General features: G+C 48.1%; 1 protein-coding gene across 1 annotated transcript in view; it reads right to left on the reverse strand.

The window, feature by feature from the left end:
* The window catches only part of LOC146822013 (cysteine-rich secretory protein 2-like), a 143,416-nt gene that overhangs the window by 37,032 nt on the left and 85,484 nt on the right, over positions 1 to 20,900 (reverse strand). The window contains exon 6 of the mRNA XM_085613115.1: positions 15,214 to 15,299. Within this exon, the coding sequence (XP_085469241.1) occupies positions 15,214 to 15,299 (86 nt within the window). The remainder of the gene's footprint in view (positions 1 to 15,213; positions 15,300 to 20,900) is intronic.

The raw sequence follows: 20,900 nt of genomic DNA on the forward strand, positions 1-20,900 counted from the left end.
TAGGGACAGAGTGGGAAAGGCTAGAAATGTCTTCATCCCAGGAAACCGAATCGAGATAGGCCATGCAGAATCGATCGCCAATGTATTTGGAAGGATAGCAGGAGGCGTATTCGGCCTTCACTAGCTGGGGACTTTTCATCCATCCTCCCAGCATAAGCAGACATGGCAGCTATGATATTATATTGAACAATAACTTTGTTATGTGATGCAGGTATGAGAGTGTGAACCATCTTTGAAATTTGAAATAGGCTTTTGATTTGCTGCTGAGTGTAGCTCAGTGAGCCAAACACATGATGGCGGGATTAATATAAACCAAAACAATTAATATGTTGGGATATTTCCTGCTGTTCATAAATAGGACAGACACAATTCTGTTGATTTTAATATAGTTATAACATCTCTGTGAACTAGGATAGTATTTTCATTTTTAAATAGATCATTAATATGTGTCCATTTTTTTCTAGTGTTCTTTAGTGTGCCACTCTATCAGGAAGAGGGGTTTGAGTTTCACTAGTCATCCTTGTGATAGCTCAAAAGATTGATGGTTTCCTGAAATGCATCTCACTCAAGTTCTGATCAGTGGGTTAAGAGGTGGTTGGGGTCTAACTGGCTTTCTCTCTCAGTTTGGCATATTAACAAAGTCCTTAGTGCCAAAGGAACTAAGGTGGCTAGTTTCCAGACTGTAGAGAATCCAGAAAATGTCTCATCAATTTAATCCAAAAATGTGAGACAAACTTAAAGCCATGATCCTCAACAATTGTAACAGGATAACCATGTAATTTAAGGATGTTTTGCAAACAAATGTTAGATACGCCTTAAGCTGTGGGAAATGAAGTGTCCCTGCTTGGTGAGATTTCTCACTACCACTAACAGGGTATTATAGCCAAATGAATCAGGAAGTTCTACAGTAAATTCCAAGTAAATCATGGTCGTTGACTGTTGTGGAGTTGTAAGACAATGTACTTATTCTGATGGCTTGGGAGGTAATATTCTTTCTACAATAAGCATGTTTTGGTGTCCAAAAATAACAGCCCACCACGTCTTTAATTTAATTGTCAGTGGCTGGGGCCTGACAAAACCAACCAATCACCTGTAATTGCAGATTCTCATCTGGAATGTATGGAACAGTCCGAAGGAAAAGGAGAGCGCCTTCTCTTCATTGATTTGCTGGACTTTCATTTATCCATGTGACCTAGTCCATTCCTTGAATGCCTTGAAAACGTTTAATGACAAAAACCTCTAGAATCTGTCGTAGTGGAACTAGTCGGAATGCAAGGAGTTCTGGTCTCACTATCAGCTTCACCAGGTTGATATAAGGCATCAGCCTTCCTAAGATGCTTTTTAGCCCTATGGGTGATTTTGTAATGGAAGAGGAAGAAGAATAACAGTCCATGGGCATGGTGTGCACTGCGTGAGGTATAACCTTTAATCCTCAGTTTAAAACGGTAGGTTTAAAATGAAATTTTCACTTAACTATAACATCCCTTTACCATTTTTTTTTCCAGTGAGTTTCTAAGGTTTTTTTTTTTTAATGCAAATTAAGATATTACCAGACTTAACTATAATGTTGCTTTAACATTTGTTTTTCAATCAATATATAACTAGGGCTCATGCGAGAAACATATATACAGTGACCACCCCTCACAAAGTGTGGTGTCAAATAATATAAATACTCTGCATACAATTAATATATTCACCATTAGTACCTTTGGCTAAAAACCGGTACCTGCCACCCACTAAAGAGTGGGGCCAGAGGCGTGGCTTGAGTGCAGATGGTGGCAGTCATGTAGGAGAGGAGCTCAGGCACCGTCCGACCAGCAGTCTAGTTATCCTTTCCCTGAAATCATCAAGTTGGGGGCGAGTGGGGGTGTGAAGTCTGCTTCCTGTGTCACGGTGGGGCCCCCTCTGGAGGCAGCGAGGACAGTGTGCCCAGCAGGGAATACCCAACGTGGAGGTTGTGGAGCTGGGCCAGCATTGAGGAGGATACATGGACTTCGCTGGTGTCCATTAAAGGACATACTGGGAGGTGCAGCGGGGGAGCAGGTCCCTATCCCATCGGAGAAGTGCTGTGATGCATCGGAGATGCAGGAATGGGCCGCAGTAAGTGGAGGCCGGCAGGGCCTGCATGATTTGCCCCACAAGACCTGCATGATTTGCCCTGTGAGACCAACAGCAGAGCGGTAGATGCCGGCAGGCTGCTTGTTGTGCGGTGAGGCACAGCGTGGCCAGTCAGAGGCCCCACCCTTGTGATTTGGCCTCCAGATAGTGGAGAGGTGGGGGAGCAGGGGAGAAGCTGAGGCCAGTCTGTTGGCGGTGGGTCCAGTGCATTCCTGGGGGTCAGATACTGGCCCTGTAGGTCTGGATAGTGTCCTGATAGGACCAAACCTTCCTGTGACGGTGATGGAGCCTGGGTGCTGGTTGCGGGTTAGGAGCTCAGATGAACTTCTTGACAACCCCCAAAACAGGACCTTTGTATAACATTGCAAACCAGGCCTTCACAAAAAATGCTGTTTTCAGCACTTCCACTGCTTTGATCGTCTTGAAACTCGCAAAACTCCAGGCCAGAACCCCACCGATATACTTGAAGGGGTACGACTTTTCACCCGACCCCCCCCCCCTCAGCCATCAACATACCAAAACATCCCAAAATACCCAAAAATCAGTCAAATATGGCTAAATTTGAGCCAAACCACAGTGAAACATTGCCAACTCCAATATGCACGAACCTGAAATGGGCCCTGAGCCCTAGACTCCGGGAACCCTAGCAAATTTGAACCCTCAGCCCTAGAAACCTATCCTGAACCCGAAAACATGCCCTGAACCATAAAAATCAGCCCAAAAGCCTCTCGTCTTCTTGGAGGTGTAGTCAGAGTGACTGAGAGTGTTGGGGTGCACATGCAATGGGGTGCAGCTGCAAGGAGCCTCAAAAACTGCAGTGAGGCGGCTGCTCCCATGGGTGGCAACCCATAGACTTACCTCTGTAAGTGCTTGGGTCAGTGCAGTGACAGACAGATGGACATGCAATCAGTCGCTTCCTGATGTGCAGCCTGGAGACGGTAAGGTCCAAAGCGGCATTGCAGCACCACCCAGGGTGACCGGAACAGAGTGTGGGGGGTAACAAGGGCCCCTGTGGTGACAAGAAAGATCTAGCCTTGCAGACACACAAGCCAACAATGCTGGTGGCATTGCGAAAGACTAAGACAGCCCTGGAGTTCAAAATTGACACCATAACTCAGGATGTGGGACTCTTGTGGGCAAACCACTGTAGGTTGGCAGGTAGGGTCCGCAATCACCTAGTTGACACCAAAAATGTCTACGGAGAAAGTGTGTTTTGAGGCATTGGAAAAGGCAGTGGAGGCCCTCGAAACTAAACTGGATGATGTGAAGTTGTGATCGAGCTACAACAACGTGCGACTGGTGGGGAACTCAAGAGAAGGTAGAGGGCCCCTTCATGGAGTTGATTCTAGAGAACTGGTTGTCAACAGTGGTGCTGGAGAGTGGGGAACAATCCAAGTGCTTTACAGTGGCAAGGTCACACAGGATCCCTTGGTGTCCCTGGTACCTGGTGTGCTGCCATGGGCAATCGTGGCCCTGCTGCTGAACTTACAGGATAGGGAAAATATACTGCAGAGGGCATGGACACATGGGCCATGGCAACTGGACGGAGGGTACGTAAATATGTTCCCTGACTACACAACGATGGTGCAGCGGCAACTGGAATCATTCTGGGGTCAAGAGGCACCTCCACCTCCTGAACATTCAGTACACCCTCTTTTTTCTGGGGTAGATCCAGATTGTGTACCAGGGAGCCTTCTTTGTTTTTTACAGTGGCGGAAGAGGTGTGGGCCCACCAGTTGTCCAGAACCCATAAGCACCGTAACACGCATGGACATCCGCAATTAGCACCATCGAATTCCCAGACAGAATTGGAATGGGCCAAGGCGGTAGCAGCATTGCAGCAGAGCCAGGCCCTGGAAGTGGTTCTTGCTGCGGACTTCGGTACATCTGAGACTGACTCGTCCTCCCGGAGTGACTTGGAGAGTGTGGTGTCACTGCCTGTTGTAACGCCAATGACAGCGGATGAAATTATGTGCGCGAGGGCTGAAATGTATGTTGGACCTTAGAGGTCGCTGGGCTTGCCACTGTGGGGGGGGGGGGGGAGGCTGGCATGAGGGTTTGAGGGCACTGTAGAGTGCTTTAGGTGTTGAATGTTACAATGGTTGGGGCAACAGACACCTCTGCAGTTGGGGAAGCAGGTAGTTCCAAGCCTGCTGCCTGAGTGTGTAGGGAGGAAGGATGGTTGTTGGAAGTTGGTGGGGGGAACAACATGTAACCCACAGCGAGGGGGCGTGGCTTGGAGCATCAAGATGGCGGCCGCACTCTAAGAGTGCTCCGGACCCCTCCGTCATCCGCACCAAGATCCACCAGCATCGACAGCCATCCAACCCTGCAATCTGCACACTGTGCTCCGCCGCAACCTGAGCTACCAGTCAGTGGTGATGAATGCCGTGAACTGTGAGCGGGGCTCGAGTGCCACTTGTCTCTTGCTTTGCCATACCTAAAATGGTGGCACCTGCTTCCGGACTCCTGGACGTCTGACCTCTGCTCGTAGTGGTGGGGCCAAGAGCAGATCCAGCCCACCCGTGATCTGGGGGCCCTACGTGGTGGCCGGTGGGCCCGGCAGCTCAATTGATAGTGGTGGGATGCGGGATGACTCCTGCAACCCAGAACGAGATGTCAGGCTGTGCGGCCCGGAGTGAGGCACCCTACCGGGCCACATTCCTGAAGTTGCAGCAGGCACTGTTGTCGGCGACCTCACGGGAGTGACACTGGGGATTGGCTGCCGGCTCAGGCGTCGGGACAGCCGTTGTGACTTGGGGCCTCCCCCCCTTCCAGAGCGTGGTCCTCCTGCGATTGGGGGTGCCCGGGGCTTGGCCGGGCCTGTAGAGGCCAAGTGTGTTGGTGATGGCTGGCGGTGCCCACTGGCGCCTCAGAAGACGGCGGAGCGAAATCCCTTCTGGGCCCAGTGAGAGACGGTGTGGGGGGCCGTCTCTCACTGGGCCCCTGCTGCGATTCTGAGGCCACTTTGCGGCGGGACGGTGATGGAGAGATTGGCTGCACGCATCGGGCAGCGAGGGTGGGCATCCAGACACCATCTCCTTCCCCCCTCCTCCTTCCCGCTGCCATAGCAGGATTCCGGCGGCCCCGCTGCCCAACCGGGCCTGACCCCGAGGTATCCCTGCCATCTGCAACGGGCTGGGTGGTGCTCGAGGCCCCTACCTGCACCACTGGATCCTGTCAAAGAAAATCCTGTCTAGCGGACCCCAAGAGGGCCGAGGCTGTCGGGGCCTGGACTGCGCAGCGCGACCCTCAACTGCTCTGTGAGGCGGCCTTCGCTCTGGCCTCACGCGACCCCCCTAAGGACACCGGTGAGTGCCTTCTCCTTGTGGCGCTCCGCCGGACACCAGCCAGGGGAGAACTTTGCCTTGACAATGCCCACAGAAGAACTGCTGCCCCCGGCTGGCCCAGCGCTCCCTGGAGGCATCCCGCCATCCCTCGCACCTTGGAAGGCAGAGAGAAGAGCAGCTGCAGAACCGTGTAGTGGCGGCCCTTAGAGGCCCTTAGAGAACTCCCTTCCTGCCTTGCATGGCCACTAGCCCTGATCCCACTGTTGGGAGTGATCTGCCCCTGCCTGCTCCGAGCGCTTCGAGGGACCTGCTGTGAGGGTGTGGCCCGCCGCATCCAGTAAGAACATTATCCACCTGATCCACAGCGGGACTGGTCTGGGTGGGACAGTGTGGAGGAGGAGGGCTACTCGACCGGCGTCCCGGGTGGGCTGGGTGCCTTGGGCCCCACATGGTGATTCTTGCAGACTGCCTAAGCCGTGGGGCCCGTGGGGCCCGTGGTGCTCGCCCCGAGTTCTGCCTTACACTGCTGACAGTGCAGGGGCCGGGGCCTACCACTCGGGCCTTTGGATGATGGACTGCGCCCTCCGTGGACGGCACATTGGACCCGCACCTCCCCCTTCTCTCCTTCACTGACTAGATCATGCCCCCAGACCCGAGCAAGATCCTGAATGCAGCGGGGTGAGAGGGACTCTGGCCCACAGCTCGGCGCCTTGAGGCACTGGGATTCCTCCTGATTCCATTTGGTCCTGCTCTTCAGCACTAGCCTAGGGGGTTCCCGCTCACAGCCGAGTTCACTTCCACGGCTCCTGGGGAACGCACGTTCCCAGGGCCCTGGGTCTCACACCCCCACGGACTTTCACTTGAGACTGGGGACGCCCACCTCGCCTCCACCTGCAGGGACCCACCTTGGAATCACCCTGCTCCTGGCCCCCGCTGGTACTCTCGCCAGCACTTGCCATGGGGAAGGACCGGGGCCCTGAGTCTTCTGCCACCCACTCACATACGAAGATCAACCAGTTACCCATGGCAGACCATGACATCCCGGGGCAAGCAGAGGACAGCCCCTCTCCACAGGGCAAGGACTTAGCTGCTATCCTGCAGGCGATCAGCACATCCCAAGCCTTGTTGGAGGGGAAGATCGGGGAGGTCCGGGTCGACATGTCTCTTATCCGACAGGTCCTACGCAACACTACAGCCCAAATCACGGAAGCCGAGTCCTGTCTCTCCGTGATGGAGGACGATGTTCACCAACTGAAGGAGCAAGTGACCCGTCTACACTCCCACACCAAGGAATTCCACAGACGAGTGAAGGATACAGAAAACCACTTGCGCCGCAATAATCTCCACTGGTGGGATTTCCGGAGGGAGCAGAGAAAGATCAGGTGTCCACCTTCACTGAAACCTGGCTCTCCTCTTGAATACCCAAGGACACACTTTCAGCGTGGTTTGCGGTGGAGAGAGCCCATCGGTCCCTCGCACCTAAACCACCGCCTTGAGCCCCGCACTGTCCAATAATCGTCCAGATCCTCAACTTCAAAGATCGGGATGCAATCCTGCGCGAGGCAAGGTACCTAGGACCCCTGAAATTTCAGAAACACACCATTATGGTGTTCCCTGACTACACCAGGGAGGTGCAGGTCCAGCGACGCTCCTACTTAGACGTCCAGAAGAAAATGTGCACTCTTGGACTTCAATACTGCCTCCTTTTCCTGGCCAGCCTCTGTGTCATCTTTCAGGGCAAATCACAGTTCTGCGACTCGCCGCAGGCTGCCTGGACTTGGTTGACGGAGGAGCAACCCCTTGGGCCCCGGCCGAACTCTTCACCAGTGCCTTCGGGCTCCCAGACTACACGGCCTCGATCCCCCAGACAGCAGCACAGGAGGCGCACACAGACCCACAGGGGGTGTCCATTCCACAGGGAGGCATCCAGATCACTGAGCCTAGCCGCCCACGGAGCAGGGAGTAATTCCAGCCCCCCGGGTTCTCCATCCCGCCAACAAAACCGCTCTGCTGGCAACTCATCCGGAGAACGCCTTCCACTGGGCACCCTGGAACTGGCGGCAGTGGAGTCAGACCTCTCTGGCAGCCCAACAATCTCATGCCCTATGAGGGGTGAAATCTGAGAGGGGGAAACAATGTTGCCTATTAGTTTAAAGGTTCAGGCCGCACGATGTCCAGCTTTGGACCTTGAAGCATTTCCAGGTGGCACACTCACATACTACACTGGGGGAGGGGTCGGCCCATGCCCTGGAGATTGTGCACCCCTGGGCACCTCCTGCTCCCTGTGGCAACCCATTTTCATTGGCCGTGCTGGACCACGATAGGCCCTCCAGACATGTCTACATGGCCTGGTTGACTCTGGGCCCCTCGCAGCCCGTTGCACCTGCCGTGATAGATTTGACCAGTGCCGCGTCCTCACTGTTTCATTATCTAGGGCGCCTTGGCAGAGTTCTTGCTTCAATCCGGAATCTCTCTGCTGAGATAAAGTGCATCCGTCTGTAACGAGGGCCAGCCACGCAATCCAACCCAAACGTCTTAGTTTGGTTATCTACTTGTATAACTGGGACGACGGATACTTCTGTTCCTGAAGTATAGGGTGGGGGAAGGGGTTGGGAGGGAGGTTAGGACTGTTGTCCTGTTGTTGATGTTGTCTTATTGTGTTACCGCGCCAGCCTTCTTACTGCACACTATGATAGTCTCACACACCGCTTACGATATACAGTCACATTTATTGATCTGCACTCGCACCAGACCTTTGTTACACCCACAGCTAACCTGGGTCTTGTGGCCCTCAGTTCCCACCCATGCCGGCCATGACGTGTGCAAGCGATAACCGACCCTCTCTCCTCATATTATCCTGGAACGTTGATGGACTTCTTGACAGGGTCAAACGGACAGCTGTCCTCTGCTTTGCCCAACACCAAGATGCGGATATTCTCCTCCTCCAGTATACTCATCTCTAGGGCATTCATTGCCACTTTCTAGCGAGGTATAGGTACGACAGAGTCTGGCACTCCGGGTTTGCCCGAGGCTTTCGGGGGGTGGCAATCATCATACGGCGTAATCTCCCCTTTGTGCTCACGCAGGCCACTTACGATCCCCAAGGTGGCTTTACAGCTCAGACTGGTATGTTAGAAGGCAATCCTCTTAACCTCGTCTTCATATACCCACCCCCATTGATGCTCACAGCGACTCTCAACCACACCACCGAACTCATCGCATCCCTGCCCCCTTTAATGCAGTTCTCAATCCCAACCTCAACTCTACAAGCACACCATCCGCTGCCAGAACCGCACAAGCCAAACACCTGGCTAACTGGGCAGACTCTCTAGGCTTGAGCAATGCCTGGAGAATCTGGCACTCCCAGAGTAGACAATTCACTCATACATCAGCTGCACACCACACCCACGCCCGGATAGACATTATCTTTGCCCCCCCTCACTGACTGCCAAGCGATAAGCGATGTCCGTATCCTCCCCAGGGGCATCTCGGACCACTCACCTGTATTCTAAACATTGGAGATCCTCCTAACTCAGCACGCCAGATGTGGCGGTTGAATGCGTGGTTCCTCCAGGACAAGGAGTTCAAAAAGGTGATTGGGGATGAACTCCAGCAATATTTCCTCACCAATACCGGCTCTGTCCCCTCTCCGGGCACTCTCTGGGAGGAGAGCAATGCCACCAAACGTGCCTGCGCCAAAGGCCAGCTTAACATCAAACGGCAAGCCCAGACACACCAGATCACCCTGCGGGAGGCCCAGGCGTTGCTTCTTGAACAATGCCCTCCTGAGGACCGAGACAAATCTCAAGAACAGCAACTCATACGCCTGAGGGGCGTAATCAGGCAAGTCTCCTTGAACGCCGCAAAGCTCCTTTGGAGATCCTCTGTAGCAAGGGTCTATTGCTGGGGTGACAAGAATGGGAAGATCCCCCATAGACTAGCCACATATCCTATGGCTAATCATCTAATCTCGGAGGTTGTAGATTCTGACGGTGTGGTACATCGTTCTTCCCTAACAATGGCCTGGGCATTTGCTTCCTACTACCATGTCCTATACTCCAGGCAGTGCCGGACATCTCCTTTTTGGAACTGCTCAGCACGGGTCATATCCGCCTCCCTCGCCACAGCACAGCTGAGTCTGCTGATTTAGACCTCCCCATGACCCGTGAGGAGATCAATGATTCCATAGTGCACACTTCACCGAGCAAGACCCTGAGGCAGGATGGTCTTCCACAGGAGTATTATGCCGCGTACCGGGAGATCCTCATCCCGCACCTCTCCGATCTCTTCGCTGAAGCCCTCGAGAAGGGCTCTTTTCCCCCAGAGTCAGGCATAGCCACCATTGTAGTTCTCCCCAAGACGCAACCGCCGTCGTCCAACTGTACTTATTACCGCCCAATCTCCCTTATTAATACGAAGGTTAAAATATTCGCTACGGTCCTTGCCCAACGACTGAAACCCTATGTCACCAAACTAGTCCATTCCGACCAGTGCGGGTTTGTGCCTATGCAGAAGACCAGGCACGGCTTCCGTTGTCTCCACCTGGCCCTAGCAAACAGCCATTTACTAACTCCTTATCTGGCACTTCTTCTCAATGACTTTGAGACGGCCTTTGATTCTGTGGATTGGTGGTACCTAGATGTCATGCTGGCTGAAATGGGGTTCGGTCCACGGTTTTGCAAGCTGGTGAGGGTCCTCTACTCTCAGCCTCACGCACGAGTGCTAGTCAATGGTGTATTGTCGGAGGAGTTTCCTATTAGAAGAGGAACGAGGCAGGGGTGCCCCCTTTCAGTCTCATTCAGTCGGATGACCGTATCCAGGGTTGGAAATGTCCAAACTCAGAAGAAGATAAAATTGCCTTATACGCAGACGACGTCTTGCTGTACTTCGCGGAGCCAGCTCAATCTGGCCCCCACTGTGTCCAGGCGCTGAACTCCCTCAGCCAGGCCTCCAGTCTGCGACTTAACCCCAGCAAATCGGTCTTGTTCCCCCTGCACTTAACCAGAGACTGGTTTGACTGGCAAACCACAATACCCATTAGGCGACAGTCTTTTAAGTATTTGGGGATTTGGATTGCAGTACTCCCTGATCTCGCCTGGTCCCTCAACATAACCCCGCTGGTAAAGAGAGCTAGAGAAGACCTCTGCAGATGGCAGACCTGGGCAGGGTCGCCCTATTCAAAATGATGATTCTCCCCAGATTCCTCTATGTCATCCATAGCACTCCCTTCTGCTTCCCACGGGTCTGGTTCAGAGGTCTCGATAGCCTAGCCACTAAATTTCTCTGGGGCAGACGATGACCTCTTATAGCGTTGGCCCGCTGCCGGATTCTGCCCTATGACGGGAGCATGGGAATGACCAACCTATACTTATACTACTTGGCGACTCGCCTACTCACATTGCATGATTGGTTTAATAGGAGGTGGCCGGACCCGGCCTACAGACTCGAACTTGGGGAACTGGGCCTCACTCGAATTCAAGCGATGATGTATGCTGGGAATTCTTACCAGCCCACTCCTGTAACCCTCCCCAGAATAAAGTAATCTAAGTAAACTAGTGAACATGAATGCAATAGGCAGAACTTTACAATATGTTCTCTCAAATATCTTCTTCAATTTTGCACAAAAAAAACATCATTATTATGGGAAGGATCTGCAGCAACAACTAGAGGAGTTGCCCAAGCCAGAACTGCACCACTAAAGGAACCAATCAAATATCCCACTTTGGATCAGTCAGTGGAAATTTGTTCATGTTGAAAGGTAAAACCAACAGGCAGTCCAAAAACTCTTTCAACCCCATACGATCTTCAGAATCCTTTGATGTTGAGGGGCTGATGGCACGGATAACTTGATAAAGGGCAATAATATTGGTCCTCAATTGGTCTAATCCATAGTTTGTTGCTCAAGGACCAAGATCAGGCCAACACCAGCATCCATGCCAGAACCAGTCAGAAGTTTTTGGCGTCACAATTTCTTCAGGGCTGGGCGCTTACTCATTATCTAGACCGGGGTCATCCGTCGTCTGAGGTAAGATCAACTGTTTCCAGAGGCCACAATGTCACCACACACTGAAATATTTAGTAGGCAAGTGCCCTGAAGAAGCTGCCATCCCTGTAGGAGGTAAAAAATCAAAGGAGCAAAAAATATCCTTCCTGACGAGCTCTTCACAGGATTGGAGAAAATCAGTGGTCAGCAATCCAGAGGAGCAAGTCCCAAGAGCAAAGAGGCAGGATCAGCATGTGGAGGAAGTGGGGAAACAAGAAATAAAAATGGCTTTGCTGTGACACAACCTACAACCAGACTGAGGCCTTTAAATAGTAAATGAAGAGGAAAAGGAAATTACATCAAACACTGCATGACACAAACATAATGGATTAAGAAAGTCAGGAAGAAACCCTGGGAGACAAAGCCATGATGGAAAGGGAAAAAAGAAAATTACTAAAGCCTGACATGATTAGCTGTGGGAGTAATCTTAAAACTCAGCTCCAAATTCTCATGCAGGGGATTGCCATTTTGGAGTTGAAGGGAGAAGGAGCCAAAGCTGGGACTCAAGAGGCATAAGTTCAAACAGACCCAAGTAAAAGACACTTCCAGCCTGCAGGTGGTGGATAAGTAGCAACCTTACCAATTACCTTGAGTCCACAAGCCATATACGGTGGTCACAATAAATGTATGATGCCATGTCATCAATGATGTCATAAATATTGTCATTTACCATACCATGAGTGATATAAAATGTGAGTTCATAAGCAGTGCACCTGCGCCATGCAGGTGCAAATTATAGTTAGCTCAGTGAACTATAACTGATGAATTTCATTTTTTTTTTGTTTTTAAACCTTAGTTTTTGAGTTATTTCAACACCTAAGTAGGACCTCACTTTAACCTTTGTTTTTTTTCAGTGGTAAGTTTTTGTAATGCAAGGTAAAATCTTAATACCATACATAACATGTTAACCTTTTTTTTTTTTTCAGTGACTTTCTGGGGTCTTTTGTTCATATTCAACCAGCTCTCCCACTGAGCACAGCTTTTGTCTGTGCAAAGCAGGGGGATTGGACGCATGAATTTTGGAATTAAGATCTCCAGTCTCATTATATTATATATTAATTTAGTATAAATGGACAACGTGGCTTCCAGTGCCTCTTTTTCAACAATCTCCTATTAAAATGTCTTCAGAATAGTCAAATAGTTACTGATGTAGACTCCTACCTACCTTTAAGTTCATTTCTGACTTTCAGGAATTTATCAAGAATTCAAGGAGTACTCTTGGACATCCACACAGTGACACATTCTTAGGAGGACTCGTGTCTGTCCCTAATTACACACACAGAAATGCATTTCCGCATGTGGAAATATTAAGAAAACTAGCATTTTGAGCTTCTTTCATGTAGTCGTACTGCTCCGCTTAAACCACCAACATTTTTAGCAGCGTTCCCCTCCCATGCCCATTCTAAAAAAAGTATTTATGTCTTCCTTATCAGAATTAAAGCTATGACAATTTCTCCCCCATTCCTTGAATGGGATTTTACACTCATAAAAGCTTGTATTTGCACCGCAAGATATATTCGGATGCCAGTACATCCAGAACAGTAATATCCATCTACAATAATATTGCATTTACTACATCAACCTTATGATAGAGCACCACGTTATTCTGAAATTTGTTGGGGTGCATCATATTCACTGTTAGTCTGCACCCACATATTAATCGAAGTAGTATTTAGAGGTGTGACATTAAAATGTATCACTAGAATCTGTTCAACATAAGTGTGATTAGAAATGTAACCATGCTTTTTATGAAGAGTAATGTTGTAGTTCATTGCAAATGTATTTTAGTAAATGCATAATGATTATTTTCATGTAAGGCAATGTATTCGGTTTAACGTGCACCATATTAAGTTTGCACGTGTAGTTTGCTTATTCACGTATAAAGAGTAATGAAGTTAATGTTTATCGTGTGGTTTTAGAAATGTGGGTTTAAACTGTGTAAAGGCTTGATCGCATATACGTTTAAAGAGAAAGGCCTGTTCATTTCTTATGTTAGCTAAATGATATAGGCCAAAAATGATTTCCCTTGGTAAAGGCTTTGGGGTTTCAGGATGATGGAACATCTTAGAGAAGTGAAAGGTTTCTCGTTCTCATGTTTCTGTTGCAGGTGCAAGGACATTTAGCTCATTAGAGAGACTAGGTTTTAGGAGTTAGGATGGTACGAGAAGGCAATAGGGAAGTACACTGGAATTTAAGGATGATACTTTCAGCGGAGAAGGTGCCTGGGACCCAAGGTCAAGCTAACCGTCGTTGGGTAAAGTACAAGTTTCACTGGAAAAGTACTGGAAGAAGACCTGGCTGAAGAGGTGTGTCGAAGGGCGTGTTCTATGTTTTTGGGATTTTGTATTAGGGACAGTGTCCCGAGGGTTGAGCACTTGAGGTTTAGATGGGAAGCTAGAAGGAGCATCTTAGGGCGAGCTCTGATTAAGTGAGTGCACTTCTAAGGAAGTCTTCACTTCTGACACCTTTTATTCTCTTGCCTGGGAGGGAAAATGCTAAGTAGGGATGTCACCTTAGAGATGGAGTAGGGATAGACTAACTGTTTTTCTTTTAGGCTAATCACTTCTAATGTAGAGACTGGACTAATAATTGCATTTCTGATGTTATTGGAATTAATTCTTCTTCTTATCCTGAGTCGTATGAGACTCCTGCATAGGTTATCTTTTGTATTAGTGCCCATTTATTTTCTCCACCTTGTACTGAGGTGTTTGTATGTGCAGTTATTCTTGGTTGTAATAAAATCCTAAAATTTTAGATTCGGAGTCTGTGGTTCTTTAGAACTGAGATTTGATTCTGTTGATTATGTACTAAGGATTGAGTTTCCTCCCCTCTACACTATTTAGCAGATAAAAAGGTCCTGGAGACCTGAGAGGATTCTTGGTGATGGTAAGGTAGACAAGAATTCGGCTGCATCTCTTAGTACTATGTCATAGGGAAGTAGCACCACATCTACATGGCTAGGCATACCTTGCAATGTAGTGGTTAAGTTGTTGTAGTGGACATGACAGTATTTTGATGCAAAACAACAGATGCAACATAATGGTGACATGCTGTAAGTTTCACAACAGTAGGGGGATATCTTGATGAATCTAGCCTTATTTCATTAGTAATAGTAAACAGCACAACTTCTATGATGACTTCAATGATTGATGCTAAATAATTTATTGCATGGTTGCAATGCTCAGTTTAATTTAATAATATATTTTATACTTGTGATGTTAACGAGGTACTCATTAATAATTACTTATTTAAATATTTGTATCCAATAGCTACTCACCTGCTCGACATTAGGCAGCTTCTTTGGGTTGTCATCCCTTTTGTTGTAAGTGGTACATTTGATTTTATAATGAATATGATTACATTTTGGTAACATTATGTTTTCTGCTAATACAGTTCGTGATTCCACTTTTCTGGTGGAAATGTATTTAAATCCATAAAAATCCTTCAAACTGACAACTGCAGTAATCATTAGTTAAGTCAATTTCCAAAAATTATTAAGTCATCTTCATGTACGTGCCTTCAACAAAGGCAAGTAATGCAACATAGAGATGGCACATTTGGGGCACAAATAAGGTAAATATAAAACGGTGCATCGCCAAAAATGTAAAAAAACATAAGCTTTAACCTTAGCTTTCAGGCGAATAGAACGGGATAATCAGAGAATCATAAAATTGCGCATAATATTACGATCAATTTATCACAATTCTCAGGCAGGAACATTATATGAAAAAATGGAATTAAGTAAAAAAACACAGTACTTACTGAGGAGCGTAGTGGCAAACATACAGGTCAAAATCCGGACATTTCTGATATGCGCATCCTATACGGGCCGTTTTACTCCAGACGCACTTTACATTAAAGATTAATAATTATTATTGGACCAATTATATGCCTCAAATACAGATTGTGATATCTTTTACAAACGTTTTTAAAATAGAAATATGCATTACATTTACTATCACTTTGATTATCTAGGCAGTATTTTCACAAATTTATGCAAAAGAAATTCAGGCTGGCATTTCCACGTATTTTTTTATAGAATGGATATACAAACCTCAGTTCATTTTCTTACTAATCATTGCATCGAGTTTTTTTAATATACCCCCAAAATGTAGTTACATTTGCATTGTGCTATTTCATGTTTTTTCAAGCGTTATGTCCACTTTAAGTTCATCTCTCAATTGTCAGATCATAGCACTATAGTCTTTGGATTTTTTGGAGGTGGCACTATGTTGTGGTTGTCGTATTCTTCAAATTCTATATCAGGACCGGAGCCGAGGATAATGCTGTTCTTGCTCCACTTTTTATTACAGCAGCCATGTTAACAGATAAGAAAATACTTCATTTCCCGTAAACCCTGGAAAAGTCAACAGTAAAACAATATCTAAGCAACACAATCAGTCCCTCATCCCTGTTGCTATCTCCTTTTTCTTCGCTCCTCCAGCTGCCAAAAGAAGTGCCTTTAGGCCACTTCTGTATTATTTATTGTATTGTCAATCATTGTATTTTGGCGATTTCTTGTATTGCGCTGTGTTTTTATTTCAGCTCAGCCGCAGAAACGCTTGTCGCTCCTCCGCGTCCTTTTCTTCTCCTAGAGTGCTTGGGACCTCAAAGTATGGTCCTCCAACCACTAGAGGGTGCCGTGTGGTGAGCACGATCAGCGCGTTTCTTCTCCCGAGCTGGCGTTCAAATTCCCCCTAGGCGATCTGGCTATTTTAGCCTGGTCAGCCCGGGAGCTCCATATAATTAGACCTTTGCCTGACAGGGCTGGGGCATTACGCCCCTACTCAAGGTCTGTGTTAATTCATAGCGCTTAGCGCGTTTGAAAGATTAGTGTAATACAACACCGGAACACCGGCCCAGGTGTAACTGCAACCCCTGGCAGCATGTGGGAGAGAGTGGTATGCAGCAGGGTTTTGCCCTGTTATTGGCCCCTTAGGCTACTGATATTTGTTTGGGAAACTCCCACCTTTGTAATAATACCCTCTAACTTGCTTGGTGACCCCAGAGCCCTACAAACCTACATTGGGTAATCCCTATTAGTCACAGTCCAGTATGAGTTATATTGAAGAGACCTATATGGAGGAGAACAGTATGACCTATCGCCCAATTGAGGACCATTTTTGAGAAGCTATGGATGCTTCTATCTTAAAAGCGGTTCAACAAGTGGTGGTGCCCGTGGAGCAGAAATTATTGAGATATGCCGAGCAATGCTTTAAACCCCTCATTGGGCGGGAATAAACCCTTGGGCTCATGCTCCCGCTACCTCCCGGGGTACCTAACCAGCTTGGGCCGCTCTCCGAATACAAAAGGGATCCCAACCCGGGCATCAATTTGGACACTTTTGATAGTTGAAAGTGGGACTTCCTAGACCAGCATCAGCCCTTGGCACCAGACCTTCCCATGCCTAGGCCTTTGGGCTGCAATGCACTGATGTAGCCCCCTTTTCTCACCCACTTAGCCCCCTCCAGGGACTGACTCTCCCGCTGGTTCTAATGCAGAGCACAATACAAGGTCCCATCCATGGCAGCCCTCACCCAGCCAACAAAGTGATGACACACCCACAGGTAACCCCTCAGAAGACTTCTGACATGCTGGACCCTGAACAACTTTTCACCCCCACTCAGCGGAATAGGTCCCAGCGAATAAAGTTACAACCTATGTTGCGGGGAGGCTGCGGTAGCCACTTGATAAAGAGGTCAGCAACCGCCTTCGGGCAGAGTGTCCTTACCCGTCTCTAGGCAACAAAGTGGCACTGACACCTGATAGATGAGCGCATGGCCACCTTTCTGCAAAAATTCATATGCTACTCCAAAAAGGGCATAGATAAATCCTGATGGGATTATCAGGAGAAGCCATTAGATATCTCTGGCCCATTGTGCGGCAAAATGCAAAAGCATCTGGGACTCTGATCTCTCCAGAGGTGTTGTTTGGGTGGGCCCAGAGGGCCATCATCAGTTTAGGGAATGCGAACACGGCTATCTCAACAGAGAGGCACTGTTCACTCATTAATACTGACCCCCAACTAGGTTACCTCACCACCACGGAAGCTGGCCCCCCTAAGTGATCTCCTGCAACTGAACAACAGGATGGTGAGTCTCAACCTCATGGACACTTCCCTAACCATCCCTATCCCCCCCCCCCCATTGCAGATTACTCCAATTTCAATGGCAGGGGCAGACCTTCAAATTCACCACATCTATTTAGACAACATTTTCCTGATGGATCACTGCCTACGGAATTTGTCTGTACATCTTCAGATGACAGTCACACAATTGGAGTCTTTAAGCTTCATCATCAATCAACAGAAGTCAATCCTTACTCCATTTAGACTTTTGTGCTCTTGGGTTTCATGGTGGACTCGCCTCTGTTCAAGAAAGGTGAACAGGGGCACTGACTGGGGCATGTGGTATAGGGAATTCTCCACCGAGGAAGATGGCCCTCTCACGAAAAGTTCCTACACATCAATTGCTACAAACTGTTGGCAAGCTCTTTTGCAGTCAGGTGTTGGGCCAGAGGCAAAGCAAAATGATGCGTCCTTCTTAAAATGGACAAAGTAGTGGCAGAGCGCTACATCAACTGTCTAGGGGGTACATGATCCAAGACCTTTCAGACCTGGCCAGAAACTTCTGGGACTACTGCCTCATGAACCAGATCTCAGTGACAGTGAAGCACTTCCCAGGAAAATCCCAAAAGTGGCCAACTGGCGATCCCGTCACCCGAAGGAAATAAGCCTCTGGCAGTTGCACCCGTCTGTTTTACAGGCCCTTCAGGCCCTTTATTGGTGGACCTATTTGCATCCTGTCTGGAACACCATTCCTCCAATTACACTTCAGTTGGAGATCGGACCCTGAGAAGGCAGCCAATGATGATTTTCACCATGACTGGCAGGTGGAACGTGGGTACACCTCTTCCCCATTTGCTATGGTAAAGCGCATCTCAGCCCAGGTATGCAGACAAAATGTGCTAGTGACCCTGATATGGAGATCCCAAGTCTGGTATCCAGGTCTTCTGGAACTTTCCTGTGATTTTCCAACCCTTCTACCTTTCTTTCCAGGTCTCCTCTGAGACCCCAAGGGGAATCACCATCTACCAGTACTGGGAGGGTCTCCCCCCTCTATGGCATGGAGGATTACAGGGAGGGCTTTCAAGCCGAGCTGCGTCCCTCATTTCTAAGGCATGGGCTGATAGCACCATCAAGCAATAGAGATCGTCAAGGGCTCGATGGCTGGGCTGGTGTCACCAATGACACCTGGATCCAGTGGGGGCAGACATTGTCCATAACTTGAATTTTTGCACTTCTTTGGATTCATCAACACCTTTAGGTCGGTGATATTGGTGGGTCACACACCAGTAGTGGAGCACCCATTAGTGAGGAAGCTTTTGAGGGCGTCTGATTATCCCTTCCTCCAGAGCCTACGTATTTGATGCTTTGGGATGTAAACAAGAGAAACAGAAACAGGAGTAAACCCGTTACCCCAGCTGAGACCGGTAGGTACAATAACAGAAAAACAATGTCTCAACTGGAAAATCATACAAAGGGATCACTATATATAAGGATTAATCAAAAGCGCAAAAAGGGGACTAGGGAGACCAAGGAAGGATAAAAGGTTGTTATTTGTAAATAGAAGCACAAAAAATACAATTAATTTACAGTAACCATAACAACCATATGTGCACTGAGAGTGAAGTGATAAGTGAACGGTGCAGTGACATAAGTGTTTAAGAAACAACGTAAAACGGTAAAGGACAGATAAAACATAAGGATCATACATTTTGTTACCTGTTAACATGGCTGCTGTAATAAAAAGTGGAGCAGGTACAGGTAATCCTCGCCTCTGTGTCCTAAATAGAGTGGAAACTTTCAGTTACGAAAGCTACAAAATTTTTCATTCAACTCTCCTTTTTTAGATTGTTTGTCTGAATACATTCTTAAGGCTGTATACAACAAGGGGGGGACGGGGGGCCTTATTTCCCACTCAAGATGGAGTGGGGAGGTCCAGCAAGAAAGGGGAGGCCCAAGGACTGGAAGTACAAATTGGATTTGTGCTGTTCCTCAGTGATAGGTTTAGACAAAGTCCCGATTTAAGTGGTCCCACTATTTCCCTGGTGGGGTAATGGGTGGGAATCCAATATGTTGGATTCAAATGCCCTCACACACCCTTTCAGGTGTCATGCTTCATCATATGGGCTGCTCCACGTGTGGTCGGCGGTGCAATACCCCACGGGCTCCCTCTGTTAGGGGCACTTTGTCGGGGATCTTTTATCCAATGGCCGTATGGTGAAGTGCGGGTATGGGGGCCAATTGACTACAACCATGTTTAAAAAAGGTACTGACCGCAACAGCCTCCTACTCTTCAGTAGCCATCATCCCAAATCACTGAAGGAGAACTTACCATTTGGTCAGTTCTTAAGAGTACGGAGAAATTGTAGTTCAGTAGTCGATTACAAAACTGAATCAGCAGCCCTGGCTAAGAACCTTGCTGCAAGGAACTACCCTCTTAGGAGCATTGCCCTCTCCAGGAAGACAGCACGTAACAACAACAGGGAAAGCTTATTAGAGCTAAAAGAGAAGAATGAAACTACCATACTTACCTGTGTCACAACATTTACTCCGGTTTCAAACCAACTAACCAGAGTATTAAAAAAACATTGAAGCATACTGAATACAGGTTCTTTGAACATTGACCAACCACGCTTTGCTTTCAAGCGCTCAAAAAACCTCAAAGACATGCTCATTCACACGAGACCCAAAAAGAAAATCACCAACAAACAGGGCACACTGTGGCAATTGCCAGCAGTTACCGGCCACTACCCCTGTGGCTCATGTACTGCGTGCTCCTTCACCTCTGTCCATAAGTCCATCACACTCAATGAAACTTTTGTGTGGGAAATGCGCTCCCACACCAACTGCAACACTGCCAACTGCATATACTTTCTCACATGCCCCTGTGACCTTTATTATGTGGGCATGACAACCCTCCCAATTAAACTGCGAGTGTCAGAACACCGTAGTAACTTCCGTTGCCACAAAACCAACACCAAGATGTGTGCACATTACCTCGAAAAATCGCACTCACCTGACTCTTTAAAATGGGTAATTCTAGAAGCATCCCCCAACATGTCTAAGAATAACCTTTTTGCTAAAGATCAGAGATGGATACATCGGTTGTCCACAAGTGACAAAGGGCTCAATGAAGATATACCATGGAGTGCCATATAAATCCAACTAGAAGCACTCTAATGAGTCATTTCATTGGTTGAAACCAGACACGCAATAGTTAATTATTTCTCCCACCCCTTGTATTAACACCCGCCATCTCACACACACTTCAGGATTGATAACCGACACCTATCGAAACAGATATGCTATTAAGGGACTCACAGGACATCTCAAAATGTCCGCCTACCCTCTTCGCCAACATTTAGTTTGCCCCTAATGAACATTC

The sequence above is a fragment of the Triturus cristatus genome, chromosome 6 (genome assembly GCF_964204655.1).
Source record: "Triturus cristatus chromosome 6, aTriCri1.1, whole genome shotgun sequence".
Taxonomy (NCBI): domain Eukaryota; kingdom Metazoa; phylum Chordata; class Amphibia; order Caudata; family Salamandridae; genus Triturus; species Triturus cristatus.